The sequence below is a fragment of the Nycticebus coucang genome, chromosome 18 (genome assembly GCF_027406575.1).
Source record: "Nycticebus coucang isolate mNycCou1 chromosome 18, mNycCou1.pri, whole genome shotgun sequence".
NCBI lineage: Eukaryota > Metazoa > Chordata > Mammalia > Primates > Lorisidae > Nycticebus > Nycticebus coucang.
In genome coordinates this window covers 57,479,693-57,504,917 of record NC_069797.1, presented here as the reverse complement: position 1 = coordinate 57,504,917, position 25,225 = coordinate 57,479,693, and the positions used below count along the sequence as shown (strand labels likewise).

The window sequence follows — 25,225 nt, the reverse complement described above, 5'->3', positions numbered from 1 at the left end:
TGTGACGCCACAGCACTCTACCGAGGGTGACAAAATGAGATTCTGTCTCAAATTAAAAAAAAAAAGAAGAAGGAGAAGAAGAAGAAAAAGAAAGAGGTTCTATTTTGGGATGTGCCACTTTCTAATTTTGTGACTTCTCCAAATTTCAGTTTCCTCATCTTTAAAATTGGGAGTTTTCTTGTCCTAATGATTTTTCAAAACTGTCATGAGAATTAAAAAAAACCCATATCATTAATTTGATTTCTAACCTTGCAATCGTCCAGGTGGTTTCAGAAACCTTATTTCATATAATCTTGACACATTCCAGTGAGATAATGTGGCTAATTTATCCAATTTGCAGATGAAGAGAAACAGGGTGAAGGGTGAAGTGACTTATCTAAGATCATAAAGCTACTAAGTAGTAGAATCCAAACCCAAGCCTTTTAATTCTAAATTCCAGGAGTATATTTGGGGGTGGGGGGATCCCAACACAGCACAAAGCCTGTGAATTGCTATACAAATATGTTATTACTACTTTGGGGCAAGGCTGAATAAACCCGAAGAAGCATCATGCCTGACGCTGAGTCTGCTGGCCGGCAAAGGCGTCTGTCCTTTCCCATGGTGGACCCTGACTCACCTGTTGGACAGGTAGGGGGAAGGGAGAGTAATGAATCTTACCTGCTCAGAGGTAGGGTGGGGCAAGACACACCTCATCCCTTCCATTGGTTCTTTCCTTAGTCTTACTAATAGCCCCTGGTCTAATCAAGAGGAAGTAACTTTCTACTTGCCAATAGGTGCAGCCTTAGGAAGGGACCTCAAGTTGGAGTCCATCCCCAGAGCCGACTGGCAGTCCCTGGGGCCAATGGCGAGCGGATAAACAGAAGCAGCGGTGGAAAGGGACTGGGCGCGAGGCTCCGCCCTTCAATGGGACAGTCAGGCTAGGCAGCCTGTGAACTCGCAGCAGTGGGTGGGCGTCTCCCTCATGGGCGGAGCTTCGAAGGGGCGAGGGGCGTGGCTTGGCTGTCAGGTCCCTTCGCCTTTTGTTCGGTTACTGAGTTGCTGCCTTGGCCAGAGTCCTGAGCAGCCGCCGCCCGAGAGCGCCTAACTCAATTCGCTGCCCGTGCCGGTTCCCACCCCGGCCCGATCCCTACCCGGCCCGGCCAGGCTCCACACGTAGGTGCGGACGAACAGGGACAGGTATCGCAGGGGAGAGAGACCGGGTGGCGAGCGGCCGTGAGGCGTGTGCTAGCCGTCTCCGGGCAGGTGAGGGCGGATGTCAGGGAGCGCCACCCTGCACTGGCGGCAGGGGGCGCGCTCGGGTCCTGGGCGCGGCGACTAAGGAAGAGGTTGTGTGGTTCCTGAGAGCGCGCCTCGGGGCTCCAGGAGCGGGAGAACTGAGAAGGGCAGGGAGCAGTCAGGGCAGGTGCCTCCGAGATCGCGCCTCTCCGGGGATCCGCGGAGCTTGCCAGACGCCGCGATCCTGATTCTCGCCCTGAGCTGGTGGGGTAGACTTTGACCTGCTCTGCCTGCGTCCCAGGGCTCACTCTGCAGTGAGGGATTTACCGTCTGGGAAACTTGCTGCCGCTGGTCTCTTTCGGGCCACCCTCACCCCACCCTACGCGTCATTCACGCTTTCCCTCCCTCCCTTCTCCCCCAGGCCTGGGTGGGGCCCTATTGTCTGCGCCCAGCTTGCCCAACTGTGGGGGCAGAGCTCACATTTTCCCAGCGACTCTGGCCTCACCTGCTAAGCAGGTGAGCGCAGGGAGTCCAGACGTCGGCTGCCGGAGGCCAGTTGGTACTACCTGCGGCACCACCCTTGCCTCCCTTGGGTGCCGGGCTATGGCTCTTCCAGTGGATGTGGAATGAGGTGACAGTGGGGTTGTGGAGGGCCCAGCTCAGTGCCAAGCTAGTGTCTGGCATTCCTGGCTCGGACTGGGGTCTGTGCGCGGGTAGAGAATTCAGGGTCACCCGGCCCAGTTTCCAGTAGCTGTGGCTTGCAGAGTGTTGGTGTAGGAACCGGACTATCCTTCTTCCCTAACCTGTTATTGTTGAAAAAAAGCACCCAAAACAAACTTTGCAGGAGGAAGTACTCAGGCCAGTTTTCTCTTGGGGTTTTCCTGTCTCCTTATCCAAACTTCCTCTAGGCTTAGGGGGTCTTTCTTCGTGCAAAACCCCCTCCCCCAGCCGGCCCCAGGCTGAACCTGGGCCTGTGCCTGCGTACTGACCCTGTTCTCCCTGCCCCCACCTGCATCCCGTTGGCTGAGTCCCTGGGGCCTGAGGTGGGGACAAGAGGGGAAGCAGCTTCTTCCGTCTCTTCCTGCCTCCGGGGACCACCACAGCCCCCTCGGTGGAGGCCTGCGCGTTAGTGGTTCTCTCCCAAGCTCTGCCCCCTCCCCAGGAATGGGGGTGGGGCAGGGCTGGGCCAAACTGTGAAAGGTGGAGGGAGTGACTGTTCCAGTCTTTTTTTCCCTCTACCCCAACCCCCACTTTACTTAGCCGGCTGGTACTTGAGGCTGTGGGGCCATCTGATTTCTGAATTATGAAGGTGCAGGCTTTCTGGAGCCTTTTGCTACTCCTTTTCCTGAGAGAATTTGACGGGGAAAGTGAGACCGGAGGAAGGGTTTTTGGTGAAAGATTTCTTTAAGGATAGATTCCCTCAGCCAGAGCTACATTAGGATCCCCACCTCCTTTGCCCCCAATACCCTAGGAGCCCTATCCCCCCCTACGCCCCAGGCTATCTACACCACCTTTTACAAACTGAAGTGTGTGTATGTTTTTTTTTTTTTTGTAGAGACAGTTTCACTTTATGGCCCTCGGTAGAGTGCCATGGCGTCACACAGCTCACAGCAACCTCCAACTCCTGGGCTTAGGCGATTCTCCTGCCTCAGCCTCCCTAGTAGCTGGGACTACAGGCGCCCGCCACAACGCCCGGCTATTTTTTTATTGCAGTTTGGCCGGGGCTGGGTTTGAACCCACCACCCTCGGCATATGGGGCCGGCGCACTGCTCACTGAGCCACAGGCGCCGCCGAAGTGTGGTCTTTTTGCAGGAACAGGATCCCGGCCTCCTTGGAGGACTGAGAGCTGAGTTCTCTATCTGTCCTGGGTGAGGAAGGAAGATAGGATGGAGACCAGGGCTGCTTGGTGGGGAAGAGTTCACCACCTCTTTCTTGGTTGTAGATGGGAGAGTGGTGGGGCAGGGGTCAGACCCACCCCTTTGGAGTGTCCTTAGTAGGGGTCAGGTTCAGCCCAGGGCTAGTGGTTGGCTGAGGCAGGAACCCAGGCCTTTGGTTTGGTGGGGAGGGCTGCACCTCTGGGAAGCTACAGGGGCATGGAGTTGGGCAAAAATAACCTGTTTCCCCTCCTCTTTGAGCCCATGTGGAGGAGGGGAAGGCACTGTAATTACACTGGCTAAATGATTAGTTTAGCTAATCTGGTTTGTGGCTGTGATGAAAAGATAATACTGAGGAAGTATTGCCAGGAGGTGCCTGGTGAAACTGGCCACTGGCTGGACAGGAGGAGTGGGGGGAAGAAGCTAGGATCTAATTAGTCATTTCTTGCTAGATCAAGCCCCGGCTTGGATGACTTGAGTCCCCCACCAATCTCCCCTGCACCGTGGCTCCACCCCATTCCCTCTGGATCCTGCATTTGGGCTGCTGGGGTTGAGGGTCTGGCTCTGAAAATGCAGTGTGTAGGAATCAAAATGGTCCGGCCAAGGCTGGCAGCATTTTCCTTTCCTGGAGGCCCATGGAGTGGGTACCAATTTGAGGAAGGGCTCTCCCTACTAGGAGCCCTCTAGTAAGATGGAGCAATTGACTAGTCTACAGAGGGCTATTTAACTGCTGAGATTGCACAGGGCGAGGTTCTAAGCACAGGGATTTGGCTGAGCTGGGTTTGAGTCCCAGCTCTTTCTGCCTCTCTTTGCCCATGTAGCCTTGGTCAAGGCACTTCACCTCTTTGAGCCTCAGTGACTTCTTTGTCAAAATGGGAATAATAATAATATTTATCCAGTAAGTTTATGATAATCGGCAACTTAACATCAAGAAAAGACTTTAGCCACCAAGCACTTTCATGAACTTTTCTCACTTATTCCTTATGGTTGTCTGCAGATGCAGGTATCATTATCTCTGTCTACAGAAGAGGAAATTGAAACCCAGAGAAGTTAAGTAATTTGCCCAGAGTTACACAGCCAGACTGGAGCAGAGCCAGGACTGGCAGTTGGATCCTCTGGCTCCAAGCCCAGAGCCCATCCTGCTGCATTTCCCCCCTGAAGTTCTGGAAAGGATTTTTCTGCCACCCGTTTTTTGAGAGCCTCTGCTTGATTGAGGAGAGCAGAAATTACAAGGGCCTGGCGAAGGTGGGGGCAAGTGTGTTAGATGGGGGTGACTCTCATGTCCTAGCTGATCAAACTCTGAAACCTCCTAGTGGAGTGGGATATCTCCCCAAGGCAGGGGGCTGTGGCAGGTGTTTGGGAGGGAAAGAAGACAGGAGTCAAAGCTGTGCTGCCTCTTGGCTTGATGTGGGTAGAACTGTGGCTGTTCTGGGCTTGTCCTTAAATAGGAAGTGGGAGTTGCCTGCTTTGCTGGGGGCTGGGGCCATGAATGGAGAGAAATGAGAGTCAGATTTAGGCCTTGCTAATGTCCTGCTGGATTGTACCAGCCAGTGCTGCCAGGCTGCTTTTGGTGGGGAACTGGCTGTCCCATGCTTTGGAGCCCAGGAGACCTAGGTAGGCTGCTTATGGAAGAGCCTTTCTCGTGACAGGGTTGGGGGTCATGGGTGCTGTCTATCAGCCAGATCCTTTGCCCTTTAGGGGAAAGCCAGTGTCAGATTGTCCTCACAGACCTGCTTGGCTCTGGCATCTCTGAGCACCTGACACCAGAAAGGGCATTGAAATGGGGTCTGGGGAATGGCTTCTTTATATGTATGGTGTAGCCTGCTCACTAAGCCTGTCACCACAGGCTTCCACATCCCTTGAGGGCAGGTGGGGACCCAGGTGTGGGAATTATTGATCCTGGAGAAGGCCTAGGGGACTTGAGGATGAGAGTAGGAAAGAGAATGAACTCAGCTCTAGCTTAGTGCTCCAAAGAGGGGCATGGGCTTGCAGTTTCTGTAAACCCCGAGGACTATGGAGCTCCCTATGGGAGCTATTGAGACCCAAGTTCTTGTAGAAGGAATAGAGGCTAGACGGGGGAAGGACTTCTCGTCTGAGATGAGCTCTTGAGATGAAGAAAAATAAGAGAGAGGGGTCCCCAGGATGCAGGGCAGGATGGAATCATTACCTTTTGAGGTGAATCTGAGGCTTACTGGGGTCCCTAGGGAGACCTTATCTTGGGTCTTTTGGGAGAAGAGTAACATGGTAGTGAGAGGGACAGACATCCTTGAGCAGGCTGGCCCAGTGACCCCTGTGAAGAGGAAAGGTGCTGTGGTTCAGCAGCTATCAGGGCTTGAATTTTTTTTGTTTGTTTGTTTTTTTGCACAGCTCTCAGCGACCTCCAACTCTTGGGCTTAAGTGATTTTCTTGCCTCAGCCTCTCAAGTAGCTGGGACTACAGGTGCCTGCCACAACGCCTGGCTATTTTTTTGTTGCAGTTGTTATTGTTTTTTAGCTGGCCTGGGCTGGGTTTGAACCTGCTAACTTGGTTGTATGTGGCAGGCACTGAGCTACGGGTGCCACCCAGGGCTTGAGTTCTTGCAAGTGACATCCTGAGGCCTCTCTTGGGACATGGTTGTATCTCATGGAGGTCTGGGGACATGGACTGCCCCATTTTTTGGCCAATTCCTTGGCGAGGCCTTGCTCAGCCTCCTGGCATCTTGGCCTTTTGAGGCCTTCAGGGCAGGCAGCTCAGCTTTCTGTCAGTGCCTAGGCCGTCAATAGGCTGCTTATCTGTGGGTGACTTCTCCTTCTCCCTTGATTGAACAATTAATACTCAATCATTGTAAAAAGCAAACAAACAAAAAAAAACTGGGAAGGCAGTGCCGGTAGCTCAGTGGATAGGGCACTGGCCACAAACACCCAGGCTGGCGGTTTCGAATCCGGCCCGGGGCCAGCTAAACAATGACAACTGCAACAACAACAAAAATAACCAGCGTTGTGGCAGGCGCCTGTAGTCCCAGCTACTTGTGAGGCTGAGGCAAGATAGTCACTTAAGCACAAGAGTTGGAGGTTGCTATGAGCTGTGAAGCCACTGCACTCTACCAAGGGCGACATAGTGAGACTGCGTCTCAAAAAAAACAAACAAAAAAAACCTGGGAAGTTTAGGCTAGGTGAGGTGGCTCATGCCTATAATCCTGGCACTCTAGGAGGCCCAGGCAGGATTGCTTTAGCTTAAGAGTTCGAGACCTGTCTGAGCAAGATTGAGACCCTGTGTCTACTGAAAATAGAAAAATTAGCCAGGTGTGGGCAGTGCCTGTGGCTCAAAGGAGTAGGGCGCCGGCCCGATCTGCTGGAGGTGGCAGGTTTGGACCCAGCCCTGGCCAAAAAAAAAAAAATTAGCCAGGCATTATGGTGGATGCCTGTGGTCCCAGCTACTTGGGAGGCTGAGGCAGGAGGATTGCTTGAGCCCAGGAGAGTTTGAGGTTGCTGTGATCAAGGCTAATGCCATGGCACTCTAGCCTGGGCAACAAAGTGAGACTGTTTTAAAAAAAATTTGAGAAGTTTAGAATGAGAGAAGAAAAAAATTGCTTATGATCCCACCTCCATAAGACAACTTCTACTCATGTTTATATCTCTTCTCTTTTATTAGCGTCCTTTTGTTCTTTAGCCTCGGTCTTTTTTTTTTTTTTTTTTTTTGCAGTTTTTGGCCCAGGGCTGGGTTTGAACCCACCACCTCAGGCATATGGGGCCGGTGTCCTACCCCTTTGAGCCACAGGTACCACCCTAGCCTCAGTCTCTATGAGCTCATGCTCTGTATACTGTAACAAATTTTAACCATATCTTTATTTAAATCCTGATATTCCCCAGTGTGTGCTGTGCAGGGATCTAATGAAAATAAAAACAGACGGGTTTTCCTGCTCTTCCAAGAGAGGGTCAGGCAAGGATTCCTGCAGAATTACACCCCAGACATGGAGCTGCTGTTACTGAGGAGGGGGCTGTCCACAGCCAAGGAGGCTGTCTAGGCTCCTCTGGTGGTGGTTGGGGGTGGTGAGAGGAGGGTCCTTGTGTCCCAGTTTGGAAGTTATATGACTGACACAGCCAGCCATCTGTTGAGGGTAAAGTGTTTTTCCATTCCCAGGAGGGTCATCTGCTAGTTTGGGATCTGGCCTGCAGAGGGTCACCAGCAGGGAACGCTCCAGGGAGCACAGGGCTTCTAGGGGTGGAGCTACTTGTCCAGGGCATTTCTTTCTCTTACAATTCCCCTTCATTTTCCCACCCTGGTTTGTTTGCTTTGGGAAGGAGCCCAGAAGGAGGAAAGCAAACAGCCCGCTGGGGTGACAGGCCTGAGCCTTCCCCAGGCCCTGGCTCATCCTCAGGCAAGAGCTGGGGCTGTGCCCTAGACTGGAAGTGAGGGTTTCCTCCGGAAGCTTCAGACTGGCTTCTCTGTCTTGTCTCCTGCTTTGATCTCTGACCTTTTAGAGTGGCCAGTGGCCCATGGAGACACAGTGTCGGCCAGAGAACCTCCAGTCTGTGGGAGGGTCCCTCCAGGGCCACCAGCCACAGGGGAGTGGCCTGCTGTGAAGCCCCAGCCTAAGGAGTGGACAGGCTCTCAGAAGATCAGTCATGTCTCTCTGCACTTTTCTAGAGTCTGTTTGTGTCTGTGCTTGGCACTGCTGACCAGATCTCAGAGGGAGACAGAAGGAACGTAGGGACCCTGCAAAGCTCAGCCTGCCCTGGGGCTGCTCTGTGGGAAAAAACCCTGCCTCCCTGGCTGCAGGAGGCAGCACTGACTACCAGGGGGACAGCTCAGTGTCTTTGCCCCCCTCCCAGGAACTGAACTTCACTTCTCCCCTGGGGTTAGGGAAAGAAGCCTGGTCTTGCCCTGAGTCTTGGGTCTCCCAAAGCAGGCTGCCAGCCATGTCTCTGCCATCTCTTTGTTCTCTGATATGAGGATGCTTGCCTGAGCCTTACCTATGGACAGAGGACTTCCACTGTCACTGTGAAGAAGGGAGTAGCTTGATTGTCTCTGGTTTTTTTTTTTTTGTAGAGACAGAGTTTCACTTTACTGCCCTCGGTAGAGTGCCGTGGCGTTACACGGCTCACAGCAACCTCCAGCTCTTGGGCTTATGTGATTCTCTTGCCTCAGCCTCCCGAGCAGCTGGGACTACAGGCACCCGCCACAACGCCCGGCTATTTTTTTGTTGTTGCAGTTTGGCTGGGGCTGGGTTTGAACCCACCACCCTCGGCATATGAGGCCGGCGCCCTACTCACTGAGCCACAGGCGCCGCCCGATTGTCTCTGTTTTATTGATAAAGAAAATGAGGCTGGTAGGCCAGGCACAGTAGCTCATGCCTGTAATCCTGGCACTTTGGGAGGCTGAGGCGGATGGATCGCCTGAGCTCAGGAGTTTGAGACAGCCTGACTAAAGCGAGACCCCTGTCTCTACTGAAAATAGAAAAAACTAGCTGGTGTTGTGGCTCATGCCTATAGTCCCAGCTATTCAGGAGGCTGAGGCAAGAGGATTGCTTGAGCCCAAGAGTTTGAGGTTGCTCTGAGCTATGATGCCATAGCACTCTACCTAGAGTGACAAAGTGAGACTCTGTTTCAAAAGAAAGAAAATAAGGCTGAAGGAAGTGAAATAACTTGCTCCAGGGTGGTGCCTGTGGCTCAAGGAGTAGGGCATCGGCTCAATATACTGGAGGTGGTGGGTTCAAGCCCGGCCCTGGCCAAAACTGCAAAAAATAAAAAATAAACTTGCTCAAGGGCACACAGCTAGTGAGTGGTGGAGATTGATGGAACCCCTCTCCCCACTCAGAATCCCATGCTCTTCTGCCCTGCCCACTGAGCCGGTCCCCTGTCCCAGTGCAAGCCTAGGATCTGTGTCTGCACGGGATGTTGGTCTCTGACCCTATGAACCTCTGAGGGGCCCAGCCCCAACCCTGCTATTCAGTCCTGCGGGCAGGCTGCAGTGCTTCTGAGCCTGATGTGCCTGATGGCAGTTCAGCCTGCCCCTCTTTGTATCTCCAGGTGTCTTATTGACACTTGGCGCCCTGCAGCCAGCCCAGCTGTGCCTGTTACTGACTGTCCCTGGCAGGTGCTGGCTGGGGCGGGAGCCAGATGTAACTCTGGTGGGGTTATTTTTAATGTCAGGGCTGGGCTGCACTCTGCCAGGACAGTATTGGATTTAGGGTGCCCAGTCTGGGGAGGTGGCAAGAAGGAGGGGCAGGGTTCACCCGAAGCAGCCTCATTGCCTGCTTACAGACTGACCTGGTGTGGCCTGTCAGGGGTGGAAGGCCCACATCTGCACCTCTCTCCAGGGCCTCTGTCTGTCTTTCTGTCCTTGAGCTGTCCCCAACTCCACCCTGTGATCTCAGAGCTGGCTTCTTCCTCCTGGCTGCCAATAATAGAGCCTGCTGCTAAACAAAGGCCCCCCATTCAACTCAGAAACCCACCCTGTCTCTGTCCCTGTCTGTCCCTGTCTGGGATGCTTTGGGCAGGGCCTGTGTCTGCCTCTTCTGCTTCCACCCTGACTCTGTCCAGGGGCATCGCAGAAGGTCTGACTTTAGGTCAAGGGTGGAGAGGGATGAGACCAAACTGGGTGCGGCCCCCTCCACCCTGGGAATTGTAAAACCAGCACTTTTGCTTCTTGTGGGAGAATTTCCCAGGTTCTCCCGGAGAGCAGGTAAGGAGAAAGGTGGGGCTGGTTGATAGTCCTGCCTGAGGTCTCACTTCCTGCCGTCCTGATGAAGGAATAGCTGTCCCCGTGATCCTTTCCCCAAGAAGAGCTCTTTTGTGTGTGCTTTCTCTGTGTTACTTTCCAGCTCTGACCTTGCCCACCCTCAGCCTTCTCCTGTCTGTCATGGGAATCCTGGTCCCTTATTCCTAGAGTCTTAGACTTCAACATTCTTTTGAAATTGCCTGGGGCACTCTTTCTATAGATGAAGAGGGAAAGTAATTGCCCAAGGACACCCAGCAAGTTTATGACAGAGCTGAGCTGGGAGTAGAACCTGGGACTCCTATTTTTTTTTTTTTTTAATTTCCATCTTTATTTCTTCATTGACCCTCTGATCATTCATCATTCAGGAATGGAGGGTTTCTTTCTTTTTTTTGGAGACAGAGTCTCACTCGGTTGCCCAGGTTAGAGTGCCTTGGTGTCAGCCTAGTTCACAGCAACCTCAGACTCCTGGGTTCAAGTGATCCTCTTATCTTAGCCTCTCAAGTAGTTGGGACTACAGGTGCCCACCACAATGCCTGGCTAATTTTTTTTTACTTTTAGTAGAGACAGGGTCTTAACTCTTGCTCAGTCTGGTCTTAAACTCTTGAGCTCAAGAAATTCACCTGCCTCAGCCTCTCAGAGTGCTAGAATTATAGGTGTGAGCCGCCATGCTGGGTCAGAACCTGGGACTTTTTTTTTTTTTTTTTGAAACAGAGCCTCAAGCTGTTGCCCTGGGTAGAGTGCCGGGGCATCACAGCTCACTGCAACCTCCAACTCCTGGGCTTAAGCGATTCTTTTGCCTCAGCCTCCCAAGTAGCTGGGACTACAGGCACCTGCCACAACGCCTGGCTATTTTTTGTTATAGTTGTCATTGTTGTTTGATAGGCCTGGGCTGGATTCGAACCTGCCAGCTCTGGTGTATGTGGCTGGCGCCTAGCTGCTTGAGCTACAGGTGCCAAGCCAGAGCCTGGGACTCTTAATCTGCAACTGGGTACTCTTCCCCTGTCTGCAAGTACCCTTGGCTGAGACAGTTGCCTCCTTCCCTTGACAAGAGGGCTCAGCTCCACCCTATCTTGTTTGGTGGACTGTGTGCTGACCTGGATTTGAGCAAGTATGGATCACAGCTTCTTTACCTAGAAATGGGGAATAGTAAAATGCCTGCGAGTGTTGCTTTGAGGAAAGTTTGGGATTTGATAATAAAGCCCTCGGGATGGCCTCCCACCCCCTGCCCCCAATGCTATCCTTTGACCTCTGCATGGCCTCTCTCTGGGCAACTGTCCAGCCCTCCTTGGTGTCTCTGGTCTGTAGGCCTGGGCTGGCTGGGCTGGTGAGGGGCCTGCTGAGGAATCTCCTTGCCTGGGGCCAGCCTTGACTTGATGGTTCCTTTTGACGTGGGACTGGCAAGGACATGGTCCCTGTAGTTTGGGGTTAGGCCCACTTCTCTCTGACCTGGCTGAGAAGCCCGGGGGTTAGGTACTGCCTCTCTCTTTTCCTGTTAGGATGGGTGTGTTATCGACCTGGGCTGGACAGGTCCAGTTAGTCCTGAGCAGAGCTGTCTGAGGCCTGGCATCCAGGTGTTCATTCGGCCTTCTGTCTACCTTCAGAGGGTTTTTTTTTTTTTTTTTTTTGAGATAGAGTTTCACTATGTCGCCCTGGTAGAGTGCTATGGAGTCACAGCAACCTCCAACTCCTGGGCTTAAGCGATTCTCTTGCTTCAGACTCCCAAGTAGCTGAGACTACAGGCACCTACCAAACGCCTAGCTATTTTTTGTTGCATTGCTGTTTAGCTGATCCGGGCTGGGTTCAAACTCACCAGCCTGGGTGTATGTGGCTGGTACCATAACCACTGTGCTATGGGCACTGAGCCACCTTCAGAGGGTTAATGCCACTGTGTTTACTGATGTGAGATGGCACCATCCTTCCCCCTGGGGGTGGCTTCTGTGTCTCCTCCATTCTCTCTGGGGACCTGCCCTTGGGGATAGAGGACGGATGAGGAAGCCAGGCAGGATTTTCCTGAATCTGCCTTCCCCAAGTCCCCATTTCCTGCCTGTGGCCATCTCCCTCTGCTGTGGGGGGGGGGGCCCTCTTGAAATAGCCACACTAGCCAACGCCTGGGAAACAGCTGCGTGCATCTGGCGGCACAGAACCTGCTGCCTGGTACTCAGGGCCTGCTCCTGTTTATCAGCCCGAAACTCTGAGTCACTTAGGATGGCAGGAGGAGAAGGAGGCAGCTGGGAGCAGGTCTGGCCCCTGCCTCTGCCTGTTCCAGGTGTGCTCATGGTATACCCTGAGTCTCCATAAAAGGCAGCAAGACTTAAAGGGTCATTCGTCATCCTCCTTGAGGGCAGCACTGGGGCTGTCACAGGGAAGGCACATCCCTGGTGCTCTCTGTTCCTGGGGTGGGGCCAAGTTGCACCAGCCACCCCACCCTTGCTCTTACCTAGCTCCTTATCACAGCAGGACAACCAGTTTGAGGTGCTGAGTGTTGCCCAGCTTCATGAGTAGACCAGACTGGGGTCTGTTTGCTCTCCAAGGCCAAACTGGCTGTGGTGGCCACGTTCTTCAGTGTCACTCATTCTTGTGTCTGGTCCTGGCTCTACAATTTCTTTCTTTCTTTCATTTTCTTTCTTTCTTTTTCTTTTCTTTTTTTGAGACAGAGTCTCACTTTGTCACCCTTGGTAAAGTGCCGTGGCATCATAGCTCAGAGCAACCTCAAACTCTTGGGCTCAAGCAATTCTCTTGACTGAGCCTCCCAAGTAGCTACAGGTGCCCATCACAATGCCTGGCTATTTTTGTAGAGGCAGGGCCTTGCTCTGGCTCAGGCTGGTCTTGAACCTGGGAGCTCAAGCAATCCACCCTCCTCGCCCTCCCAGAATGCTAGGATTACAGGTGTGAGCCACTGCGCCTGGCCTGGCTCTACAATTTCTAGCCTCAGTTTTCTCATCTGTAAACGGTGGACCAGAACTTGTGCTTTGGAACTGGCCTGTGAACATGATGGCATTTGTGCAGGGCTCTGGCCCCTAGTGAAATCTCAGTGCCTCTCACCTCTTCCACCAGCTGCTGAACTCAGGAAGTCAGTTCCCAAGACAATGGAGCCACATGCAGACCAAGTGGGAAGGTCACCTCCATGGTACAAAGTAGAGCCCAGCCATTCTTTAACCTTAAAGTGCCCTTAAGTCTGCGGAGAGAAAGAGAGGGGCCCTGAGAGGCAGTGACCCTAGCCTGGGTTCGGGCAGGCCAGGAGTTGAGTTGAGAGCATGCTTCTGAGGAGAGGCAGTACTGATAGAAACGACCATGGCCCCTAATACTGAGCACCTACCAAGTGCCAGGCTTTGTGCTGGGCCCTTTGGAATGTGGTTCTCACTAGCACCCATTTGACAGATGTGGACACTGAGGCTTATCAGAGCCTTATCAGAGGCTTATCAGAGAGGGGACCAGCTGTGTAGTAAGTAGCTGAGATTTGAACTGGTCTGTGGGACTCGAAATGCTGGGAAAGGGTTCTGGAGCCTTTGGAGAGAAGAGGCCTTAGCACCTGGGCCTCTGGGACCACTTGTGATCCTGTCCAGCCTACAGGAAAGGCAGACCTGGAGTCTCTGAGAGAGCCCAGGGCGCTCCAGAGAAACCTGTCTGACTGCTTCCCTGCCCCACCCGGTCTTGTCCAATGGCTGGGTGCTGCCTCACCCCTGCAGCCTTTCCCAGGGAGCCCCAGGGGGGCGAGGGTAGGTCCGCAGGCTCCAGAGGCTGTTTTCTTCTGTCCCTGGGAATGTTGAGATGGGACAGCATGTGAACCTAGAGCTGCTGGGGTGTCTGGCCCTTTACTGCCCCAGCCCCAAGGGATTTTTCCTGTCTCTCCCCAAGCCAGAGTTGCAACCCTAAGGTCTCACACAGCTGGTACCCCTGGGGCTGCCCTGCTCCCAGAGCATCTCATCACATTGTGGGCAGCCCCTCCTGCAGCCCACTGGGACCCCTGGGGCCATGGTGGGGTGAATGGAGACCACCAGCAGGGCCTGGGGAAGGGTTGGAGCTAGGGGACTTCCTTTCCTGACTTCCTTCCTTATTCTCCCAGCAGCCACGATGGAGGTGATGAACCTGATCGAGCAGCCCATCAAGGTGACTGAGTGGCAGCAGACATACACCTACGACTCAGGCATCCACTCGGGCGCCAACACCTGCGTGCCCTCAGTCTGCAGCAAGGGCGTCATGGAGGAGGAAGAGAGTGGCGGGCGCCAGTACACGATCAAGAAGACCACCACCTACACGCAGGCGGTGCCCCCGAGCCAAGGTCAGAGGAGAAGGAGGCAGAACGCCTGTTCTGAGAGGCCCAGTTCTCATTCTTAGGGAGCAGTGTCTAAGGGGGAGGGTACAGCTGTGCTGGCAGGGGCCCTCCTGGCCTGAGGGAGGAGGCACAGCAGGTTCAGGGAACCCCACATGGAGGGATCAGACTTCTCTTCCATGAGCTCATAGTATGAAGAGGAGGTGTACTTGCCCTCAGGTAGCCCCAGGTGGCCCCTGTAGACGAGATGCAGTTCTCAAGCTGGAGGGCTCCTTGTGGGGGATGGAAGAGAGGGGCCCATGTTGTGCTGACATGCAGAGCGGCTGGGACCAGGGGGTTGAGTGGCTGGCAGCTCTGGGGCTTAGTCAGGGGTTCCCAGCCAGCTCCTCTGAGGACTGCATGGGTGCTAGGACCATTGTCCACGGGTGCCTCCAGGGCCTGTTCAGTTCCAGCAGGGTGAGCTGTGGCCGCTGGGATGAGGTGCAGGTGAACTGTGGCTGGCAGGAAGCAGAGGCCTCTCAGCTAGGCAGGGCAAGGTAGCTAAAAGTACAGCACCCAGGTAGGAAAGCCACGTAGATGTCTTCTCCTTCCCAACTAATTAGCAGGTAGGACCTCTGTTAGGTCCCTTCCCTCTCCCTGGTGCAACCCATTTGAATGGTTGCCAGAATGGGGTTACCTGGGCACCTATTTGTGGGACTCCCAGGTGCACCCCCCACTGGCATTGGAAGGTGGAGGGGAACCTACAGTCTCAGCTGAGGACTCAGTGCCTGGTCTCTGAAACTCAGTCCCGACTGCCTCTCGTCTGCTGTATGATACCAGGTGGCTCTGGGGCCTTTATTGGCCTGCCTGTATAGAGGGAAGAGTGCTACCTTTGGGATGACAGGAACATAGGTAGAAATCTGACATTTTAGGTTGAAAAGAGGGCTAGATTGTTGTAATCCATCCCCTATCTGATGGTTGAGGGAGGAGAACAGAGTAGGGGTGTGGGCCCCTAATTCAGGCTGCTTTAGAACCTCACTATGCCCAGTTCTCCCATCTGTAAAGTGGAGGTAATAATTGTATTTACCTTGTGGTGTTGTTATCATATTACATTAGGAAATATAAGAAAAGCAGTTGGCTGTGCACAGTAGCTCATGCCTGTAATCCTAGCACTCTCGGAGGCTGAGGTGGGAGGATCCTGTGAAGTCAGGAGTTCAAGACCAGCCTGAAGACTCCGTCTACCAAAAATAGAAAAATTAGCTGGGTGTGGTAGAAGTCACCTGAAGACCCAGCTACTGGGGAGGCTGAGGCAGGAGGATTGCCTGAACCTAGGAATCTGAGGTTGGAGGGAGCTATGATGACACCACTGTACTCTAGCTTGGGCAACAGAATGAGAATCTATCTCAAAAAAAAAAAAAAAAAAAAAAAGGGCGGCGCCTGTGGCTCAGTTGGTAAGGCACCAGCCCCATATACCGAGGGTGGCAGGTTCAAGCCCGGCCCCAGCTGAACTGCAACCAAAAAATAGCTGGGTGTTGTGGCAGGCGCCTGTAGTCCCAGCTACTCGGGAGGCTGAGACAAGGGAATCACTTAAGTCCAGGAGTTGGAGGTTGCTGTGAGCTGTGTGATGCCATGGCTCTACCGAGGACCATGAAGTGAGACTCTGTCTCTACAAAAAAAAACAAAAAAAAGGGCGGCACCTGTAGCACAGTGGGTAGGGTGCTGGTCACATACACCGAGGCTGGCTGTGTTCGAACACAGCCTAGGCCAGCTAAAATCAACAATGACAACTGCAACAAAAAATAGCTGGGCGTTGTGGCCCATAGTCCCAGCTATTTGGGGGGCTGAGGCAAATCACTTAAGCTCAAGAGTTTGAAGTTGCTGTGAGCTATGAAGCCACGGCATTCTACTGAGGGCGACATAGTGAGACTCTACCTCAAAAAAAAAAAAAAGAAAGAAAGAAAAAGAAAAGAAAAGAATTTCATTCATTTCCAGGCATTGTATAAGTTCTTAAATGATGTTACTATTCTTACTAAAAATAATCATGGGTGGGCTGGACATAGCCATGGATTACAGGTGGTGGCTCACACCTGTAATCCTAGCACTCTGGGATGCCGAGGTGGGTGGATTGCTTGAGCTCAGGAATTCGAGACCATCCTCAGCTAGAGTGAGACCCTGTGTGTACTCAAAATGGAAAAACTAGGCATTGTGATGGGTGCCTGTCATTCCAGCTATTTGGAAAGCTGAGGCATGAGGATTGCCGGAGCCCAGGAGATTGGGGTTGTTGTGGATTATGACACCACAGCATTCTACCCAGGGTGACAGAGTAAGACTCTGTTCAAAGTAAAAAAAAAATCATGGATAATATTTTGATGGTGATAGTTGCCAGGCATATGAATCCTTTGTTTTCAGAGCAATTTATGACTTCATCTCATTTAATTGTCACATTTCCTGTGACAGAGCCATTTTACAGATGAGGTGACTCAGGTAGTAGTGACCTCCCCCAAGTCCCTGCTTAGAGGCAGAACTGTGAGTGGCATACTGGGGCCTGGATCAGCATGGGAGCATCCCAGAGAGCCCAGGTGGGGCTGTCCGTGTGTCCTGCCCTCCTCCCTAGGCCTCCCCCACTGCCTGCCCCCCGCACTCAGTCCCTGCCCTATTGGCTCCCAGGTGACCTGGAGTACCAGATGTCTACAACGGCCAGAGCCAAGCGGGTGCGGGAGGCCATGTGTCCCGGCGTGTCGGGCGAGGATAGCTCTCTTCTGCTGGCCACACAAGTGGAGGGGCAGACCACCAACCTGCAGCGACTGGCTGAGCCATCCCAGCTGCTGAAGTCGGCCATTGTACATCTCATCAACTACCAGGATGATGCTGAGCTGGCCACCCGGGCCCTGCCCGAGCTCACCAAACTGCTCAACGATGAGGACCCGGTTTGTGAGAGGGCTGGCTGGTGTGGGAACTGGGCAAGGAGAGGAGAGGTCAGGTGTCTGCAGGGGAGACACATTGTAGAAAGAGAGAGATCATGACCTAGACACCCCAGGCATATGAGGAGTCTGACTTGGGTCCACCTGAGCTTTGTGGAAGGGTCTCCTGGGCCTCCTGACTGCTCACTCCCCCCTCCAGGTGGTAGTGACCAAGGCGGCCATGATTGTGAACCAGTTGTCGAAGAAGGAGGCGTCTCGGCGGGCACTGATGGGCTCGCCCCAGCTGGTGGCAGCTGTCGTGCGCACCATGCAGAACACCAGTGACCTGGACACGGCCCGCTGCACCACCAGCATCCTGCACAACCTGTCCCACCACCGTGAGGGACTGCTCGCCATCTTCAAGTCGGGCGGCATCCCTGCTCTGGTCCGCATGCTCAGGTACCTGCCCCTGCTCACCATCGGAGCCCAGGGCCCCAGGATACCCACTCTCTTGGGCTTCCTCCTTCCCTCCCCTGGGCTTCTGTAAGCATCTTTTGTACCTACTAAGTGCCAGATGCAGAACCATGCCCTGTCCTGGCACTCAGTGGCTCACAACCTAGCAGGGGAGATAGGCATGTAAGCAGCAGGGTCACTACACATATTAGGGACCATATAGGCTATGGTAGAAGAGTGTCAAAATGGCTCAGAGGTAGAATTGCTGTAATGGCTGAGGGAAGGGACTTGATGGACTTGAGTGGGGTTTGGCCGATGGAGAAGAAGGGAAGGGGGAACACCATGTGCCAAAACCTCTTGCAAACTGTATCTTTCCTGGCCAGTGGTATTTGGCCTCATTCCTCATACCCATACCAGGCTGGGTGCTCTGCAAGGGTGGAAATAGTGATTTCACTCCCCTCTGAATGCCTGGCAGGGTCTGTCTAGCACATGGCCTTCCACATGATCACTCAGCTGGGATAGGTGTTGAGGGAACCTGCTGTGTGCTCAGTACCAGGCTGGGGGCCCAGAAGCAGGAGGGGTTGCGGTCCCAGTGGGAAGAGGAGAGTGCTGTGTGTTCTGTGCCCAAGAGAACGGGTTGGGCTCAAGGGATGGTGAGATTTTAGCAAAGGGAGATTTCCATGGAGTGTTGGTGTTGGGGAGGCTTTCTGGGGAAGGTGTATATTCGTGCCACACCTACATTCATGCCAGACCCCTGGACCTGACTGGTGCTAACCCCTGCCCACCCCTACCAGCTCTCCTGTGGAGTCTGTCCTGTTCTACGCCATCACCACATTGCATAACCTGCTACTCTACCAAGAGGGTGCCAAGATGGCGGTGCGCCTGGCGGATGGGCTGCAGAAGATGGTGCCCTTGCTCAACAAGAACAACCCCAAGTTCCTGGCCATTACCACCGACTGCTTGCAGCTCCTGGCCTATGGCAACCAGGAGAGCAAGGTGTGCCCTTCCTGGCTCCCAAGGCCGAAGCCCATCCTTCCATCCTCGCCCAGCCTTGGGCCTCTGCCCCCTCATTCCTTTTACTTATTTATTTATTTAGAGACATGGTCTCATTTTGTAACCTAGACTGGAGAGCAGTGGTATCATCATAGCTCACTGCAACTTTGAACTCCTGATCCTCCTGCCTTAGCCTCCCAAGTAGCTGAGACTACAGGTGTGCACCACAATGCCCAGCTAACTTTTTAATATTTGTTAAAATATTAAAGATGGGGTCTTGCCCAGGTGGTCTGAAACTCCTGGGCTCAAGCAGTCCTCCCACCTCGGCCCCCCAGAGTGTTAGGATTACAGATATGAGCCACTGGGCCCAGCCCCCTTAGTCCTTTCAGATGGGATATATGTATATGTGTGGCTACATATGCTTTATCACATTCCTGAGTTTCTCAAAATTTATTATTTTAAGGATGTGGAAAAGAAAAGAGAATACTCATTATTCTCACATGGACACTGTTGTCATTTCGATGTGCTTCCTTTAGAGTTGTTCTTGAGGGGGGCACATTTAGAAATATGTACACGTGTCTGCAACTTTGCATCTGTTTTCTACATGATGTTTCTCAAGTCTTATTTTTTTTTATATTGTCCTCAAAATCACCCTGTATAACAGCAGATAGCATTTCATTAAGTAGAAAGCCCAGACTTTATTCTGATGGAGGACATTTAGATCGCTCCCAATTTTCTACCTTTATAACAATACTGTAATGAACATCCTTGGGCACATAGCTTTTCCCAAATAGTGGGAAAAAATTTTATATGTGGGATTAAAGATTTTTTTTTTCTTTTTTTGAGACAGAATCTCACTCTGTTGCCCTGGGTAGAGTGCTGTGGCATGGTAGCTTGCAGCAACCTCAGACTTCTGGGCTCAAGTGATCCTCTTGCCTTAGCCTCCCAAGTAGCTGGGAATTCAGGTGCCCACCACAATGCCCAGCTAGTTTTTCTATTTTTAGCAGAAACCGGGTCTCACTCTTGTTCAGGCTTGTCTCAAATTCCTGATCTCAAGCAATTCACCCACCCTGGCCTCTAAGAATGCTAGGATTACAAGCTTCAGCCACTGCACCTGGCCAGGTTAAAGATTTTTTTTTTTTTTGAGACAGAGTCTCACTTTGTCGTCCTCGTTAGAGTATCACGGCGTCACAGCTCACAGCAACCTCCAGCTCTTGGGCTTAGGCGATTCTCTTGCCTCAGCCTTTCAAGTAGCTGGGACTACAGGTGCCCGCCACAACGCCCAGCTATTTTTTTTTTGTTGTTGCAGTTTAGCCAGGGTCGGGTTTGAACCCACCACCCTCACTATATGGGGCTGGTGCCCTACTCACTGAGCCACAGGCGCCACCAGGTTAAAGATTTTTAATGCTTTTAGACTTTTTTTTTTTTTGGCCGGGGCTGGGTTTGAACCCACCACCTCCAGTATATGGGGCTGGCGCCCTACTCCTTTGAGCCACAGGCACCACCCAACACTTCTAGCCTTTTACACAAATGGACAGACTGCTTTCCAAAAGGACTGGTTTCTAGTGCCATTGGTGGTAATGGGTATGAGTACAGTTTCGTTTCACCACATCCTTACCAGCATGGGGTGTTATCTTTTTTCAGACTTTTGATTTATATGACAGCCACAAACACTATTTGACTTTTAGCTGAAACTCAGCAATGACAGTTCTGTCACTTTTCCCCACCCCTTGCTTATTCCTCGTCATGTTCCCCATCTGGCTCACCCCTGTCTCGCCCCCCCATAGCTGATCATCTTGGCCAACGGAGGACCCCAGGCACTCGTGCAGATCATGCGTAACTACAGTTACGAGAAGCTGCTCTGGACCACCAGCCGAGTACTCAAGGTGCTATCTGTGTGTCCCAGCAATAAGCCTGCCATTGTGGAGGCCGGTGAGTGTCATGCCCTTGAGGGTGGCTGGGAGGGGCTCTGCCCAGTGCCAGGCTGTGTTAACCATGATCCCCTGAGGCTCATGAGAACCACATCCCCAACCCCAGGTGGGATGCAGGCCCTGGGCAAGCACCTGACAAGCAACAGCCCCCGCCTCGTGCAGAACTGCCTGTGGACCCTGCGCAACCTCTCAGATGTGGCCACCAAGCAGGTGAGACAGGGGTCCAGGCCTGGGGTGGAGCTCTCCAGCTGCCTCCTCCAGCCTCCTGGCTGGGCCTCAGACCTCAGGTGCTAGGGGAGGATTTGGCCTCTACATCCCCCTCCCTGTGGCTGAAGACTCTCATCCCATTAGCTGAAGGCTCTAATTCCTATTGGGGATTCAGGAAGGCAAGTGGGGAGGGGGGAACCGATGTTTTTTTTTTTTTTTTTGTAGAGACAGAGTCTCACTGTACCGCCCTCCGTAGAGTGCCGTGGCGTCACACGGCTCACAGCAACCTCTAACTCTTGGGCTTACGCGATTCTCTTGCCTCAGCCTCCCGAGTAGCTGGGACTACAGGCGCCCGCCACAACGCCCGGCTACTTTTTTTGTTGTTGTTGCAGTTTGGCCGGGGCTGGGTTTGAACCCGCCACCCTCGGCATATGGGGCCGGCGCCCTACTCACTGAGCCACAGGCGTCATCCGGGAACCAATGTTTTAAGCTGGGGTTCAGGTAGTAGCAAAGGAACAATTTTGACCTGAACTCTGGGATGGAATAAAATAGAGTGCCAAGAGACAGCTTTGATGCTTGGGTGGCTAAAAAGACAATTAAATAAAAGGGGCATCTCCAGGAACCCAGCCCTAATCCCTCCCTGCAAGGAGCCTGCCATTCCTCAGAGGCTTCCTCATTAGTGTTCTGGCTCTGCTGGGCAGTGTGTGGATAACATTCATTTAACCCTTTCAGTATCCTGCAGGTGGAGTGTGGGACCCTGTTAGTTAGATGAAGAAACTGAGGCTCAGGGAGTTAAACAGTGGCCCATGGTCAGAGCTAGTAAATGTCAGAACTGCATTCGAGCCTAGGACTGTCCGTGTCCCCCCCTCCCACCTACCAAGTGGATTTGACTTAGGTCTCCCATTGGGGCAGCAAGGAAGGTTCAAGAAGGTGAGAAACGTGTAAAGGTGGCTTGGTTGGGCCACCACAGCATGTGACCCCACAACAATTGCCTCCCGGCCCAGAGGTCTCCCTTGGCCTGTGTCGGGCTCTACTTGGAACTGAGGGGTCAGGGGAGAGGCAGATGGGGTACAGGGAAGAGCACAGGCTTAGATACTGGCCTGGGATCCTGCCACTAGCTGTGTGTTTGTGGGTAAGTGCCCAGCCTCTCTGAACCTCATTGCCTCACTTGCTGCAAGGGTTAGCAACCCTCTCTCACAGGCATCAACATGTTATGGGGGTGAAAGCTCCCAGGCACACACAGGGAAGCCTGACCTCTTTAGCCCATCCCACTCCCCTTGGACAAATTTGGGAAGCCTTCCCAGAGCTGGCTTCTCCCTCATGCCCCACTCCTTTCCTCGTGCTCCAGGAGGGCCTGGAAAGTGTGCTGAAGATTCTGGTGAATCAGCTGAGTGTGGATGACGTCAACGTCCTTACCTGCGCTACTGGCACCCTCTCCAACCTGACATGCAACAACAGCAAGAACAAGACGCTGGTGACTCAGAACAGCGGAGTGGAGGCCCTCATTCACGCCATCCAGCGTGCTGGTGACAAGGACGACATCACAGAGCCTGCCGTCTGCGCCCTGCGCCACCTCACCAGCCGCCATCCTGAGGCTGAGATGGCTCAGAACTCTGTGCGTCTCAACTATGGCATCCCGGCCATTGTGAAGCTGCTCAACCAGCCCAACCAGTGGCCGCTGGTCAAGGTACTAGGAGTTAGGCCTGGAGGAGCTCTCAGCTGCGGGGTCAGGCACCATATCAGTATAGACAAAGTTGCTTCAATAAAGAGGCCTTAAATGCAGTGGCTCAGGGCGGCGCCTGTGGTTCAGTCGGTAAGGCGCTGGCCCCATATACCGAGGGTGGCGGGTTCAAACCCGGCCCCGGCCAAACTGCAACCAAAAAATAGCCGGGCGTTGTGGGTACCTGTAGTCCCAGCTACTCGGGAGGCTGAGGCAAGAGAATTGCCTTAAGCCCAGGAGTTGGAGTTGCTGTGAGCTGTGTGAGGCCACGGCACTCTACCGAGGGCCATAAAGTGAGATTCTGTCTCTACTGAAAAAAAAAAAAAAAAAAAAATGCAGTGGCTCAAATAAGATAGCATTTCCTTTCTCTCCCATGGAGCAGTTTAGACCTTGATAGTGGCTCTGCTCCAGTGGCCTAAATTCTTATAACTCTACCATCCCCTGGAGCAGAACTTCTCAAAGTTCACTTTGCATGAGTACCCTGAGCAGTCTCATTAAACTGCAGGTCCCGATTCAGTAGGCCCACGGGGGCTGGGGGGTCTCTGATAGTCTTTATTTTTGACAAGTTCCCAGGTGACGCTGCTGGTCCATGGAGCACGCTTCTTATGCCAGTGGGCCTAGACGAGAGTGTTCTCACACGAATGGTTGGATGAACACATTCCCTAGATGTGTTCTAGCCCTGGAAAAAGTGGGGAGGGGTACAGCCACCAGGAGGTGGGACACATACTGGTGGCTTACACCCTAGAACTTGGTCATTTGGCCACATTGAGATAATAAGAGATTAGGAAATGTAATCCCCAGACAAAAGGCATGTCTTGCTAAAATTCAGGAGGGCTATGAAAAAGTACAAAGAGCAGAGAGGATTCTGGGGGCACTTAGTTTCTGCCATGAGAGTCAGGAGTGCAAAGGAGGGGCTTTATCCTTGGGAGGCTGCTTAGGTAAGGGAGAGATGTGTATCATTGTCGGGCAGGGGGAGTGAGGGTAGGCCAGGTGGTGGGCCCACGGGAGAGATAGAGTTGTGGGGGAGGCTCTGTGTGTGTGTCTACGTGGGGAAACAAGGAAAAGAGCCAAAGGCAAGATGACATCTGCTGCCACAGAGTAGGAATCTGCCGTAGACCAGGGTTTTATCAACGGGCATAGGAGCCAGCTGGCAGGGGCTTCTATTAGCTCAATTTTAGACAATTTAACAGGTAAGAATGACTCTAAGTGGTTATATACATTTAAAAAAAATCCATAGTATGAAAAAAAATAGGCTCCTTTCTTGGTGCTTGATTTTGGCTGTGAGCCCAAGGTGCGGGGAGCATGTGTACCCTGAGCCAGCAGCTAAGTGACAAGTGACAAGTAACGCTGGCAAGTCTTTCAGCCTATGCTCATGTCCTCATTTCACATGATTTTCATCCCTGCCTTCCTGGTCTTGCTCCATCACCCAGGCTGGCCTCAAATGATCCTCCTGCCTTGGCCTGGTCAGAGTGCTGGGATCACAGGTGTGGGTCACCACACTGGCCCTGGCTTCTTGTTTGAGGATCAAATGAGATGATAAATTGCTTTGCAAGACCCTGAGGGACTCTGGGAGGCTAGAGTGGCTCCTGTGAGTTAAGGACTCCAGGAAAGAGACTTCTTCCTGACCTTCCCTGCTGGGGAGTGATTATAATATGAGCATCACCCAAGCAGGAGGCTTTGGAGTCATGGTAGGAAAGACTTTCTGAGAACCAGGGTTTGGGAGCTATCAGAAAAGCAAGCAGGGCCGTGGTGTCTGTGGGTGGTTTAAGAGAGAAGGGTTGGGGTGAGGGTCAGAAAATGGGGCCTGAAATGGGGTGTCATTTTAGCAGGGCCTATTCGGGATAGCCATGAAGACCCAGAGATCCTATGGAATAAGGGACACAGGCTGGGAGTGTCCCATTTTCTGCAGATCTTCCAGTGTGTCTGTATCTGGCCCAGAGTATAGAAGAGATGCCTGAAGCTGGGGAACTGGGATCCTCTAGCTGCCTGAGAAATGTTCCTGATCACTGTCCCGTTTCTTGCCAGGCAACTATTGGCCTCATTAGGAATCTGGCCTTGTGCCCAGCCAACCATGCCCCACTGCAGGAGGCGGCCGTTATTCCCCGTCTCGTTCAGCTGCTGGTCAAGGCCCACCAGGATGCTCAGCGCCACGTGGCCGCAGGCACGCAGCAGCCCTACACGGTGAGTGAGCTGGTGGTGCCTGTGACAGCCCTCCCTGGGGGCCAGGTCGTCCTCTGTGCAGGCAGGTGTGTGTGTTTAAATAGGGAGGTGAGTTGGCAATTGATGACAACTCCAAGGGCCACTGATTTTGTCAAGGGTATTATGGTGGGGGAGGGGTTGTGGCCCTGACTGAGGGCCACCTGTCCCCATCTCCCCTGCCTCTTCTTGTGCAGGATGGTGTGAGGATGGAAGAGATTGTGGAGGGCTGCACCGGGGCCCTGCACATCCTTGCCCGGGACCCCATGAACCGCATGGAAATCTTCAGGCTCAACACCATCCCCCTGTTTGTGCAGGTGAGTCTGGGGGAAGTGGGCAGATGAGGCTCCCCATCCCCTCACTGCTTAAGGAGTGAGGTTGGGAATGACAAGTTTAGGAGGCCTGGGTCAGGCATCAAGAGGTCTTTGGAGGAAAGTAGCTATACCAGGAGTGACTCCTCAGCAGACCCTGGATGGGCATGGCTTTCCAAGCTCGAAAGCAAAAAGGGAGGAGATCACAAATGGGAAAAAAAATCTTGAAATTTAACCACATAAACATTCAAACCATCTGTATGTCAGAAACAACCTAAAAAAAGCATTAAAAAAATGATCAGCAGCCTGGGAAAATATGTGCAGACTCCATAACAGACAAGAATTTAATATCCTTGATAGAAAAGAGTTCACTGGCTTGGCACCTGTAGCTCAAGCAGTTAAGGCGCCAGCCACATACACCAGAGCTGGCAGGTTCGAATCCAGCCCGGGCCTGCCAAACGATGATGACAACTACAA

At 52.9% G+C, this 25,225-nt stretch overlaps 1 protein-coding gene across 14 annotated transcripts in view; it reads left to right on the top strand.

Annotated features, from left to right (window-relative positions):
* Positions 1–594: 594 nt before the first annotated feature.
* The window catches only part of JUP (junction plakoglobin), a 28,382-nt gene continuing 3,751 nt past the window's right edge, over positions 595–25,225 (top strand). Inside the window, exons 1-10 of one of the 14 annotated variants that reach the window (XM_053569775.1) lie at positions 595–1,152; positions 13,855–14,067; positions 16,705–16,964; positions 17,158–17,396; positions 18,185–18,386; positions 20,171–20,315; positions 20,421–20,524; positions 21,870–22,208; positions 24,267–24,422; positions 24,635–24,754. In XM_053569775.1, coding sequence (XP_053425750.1) covers positions 13,860–14,067; positions 16,705–16,964; positions 17,158–17,396; positions 18,185–18,386; positions 20,171–20,315; positions 20,421–20,524; positions 21,870–22,208; positions 24,267–24,422; positions 24,635–24,754 — 1,773 coding nt within the window. In that variant the 5' untranslated portion in view covers positions 595–1,152; positions 13,855–13,859. Of the gene's footprint in view, positions 1,243–1,459; positions 1,480–1,709; positions 1,847–4,686; positions 4,704–13,851; positions 14,068–16,704; positions 16,965–17,157; positions 17,397–18,184; positions 18,387–20,170; positions 20,316–20,420; positions 20,525–21,869; positions 22,209–24,266; positions 24,423–24,634; positions 24,755–25,225 lie in introns of those variants that run through there. The other 13 variants (XM_053569771.1, XM_053569769.1, XM_053569766.1 and 10 more) reach the window with 13 other exon arrangements.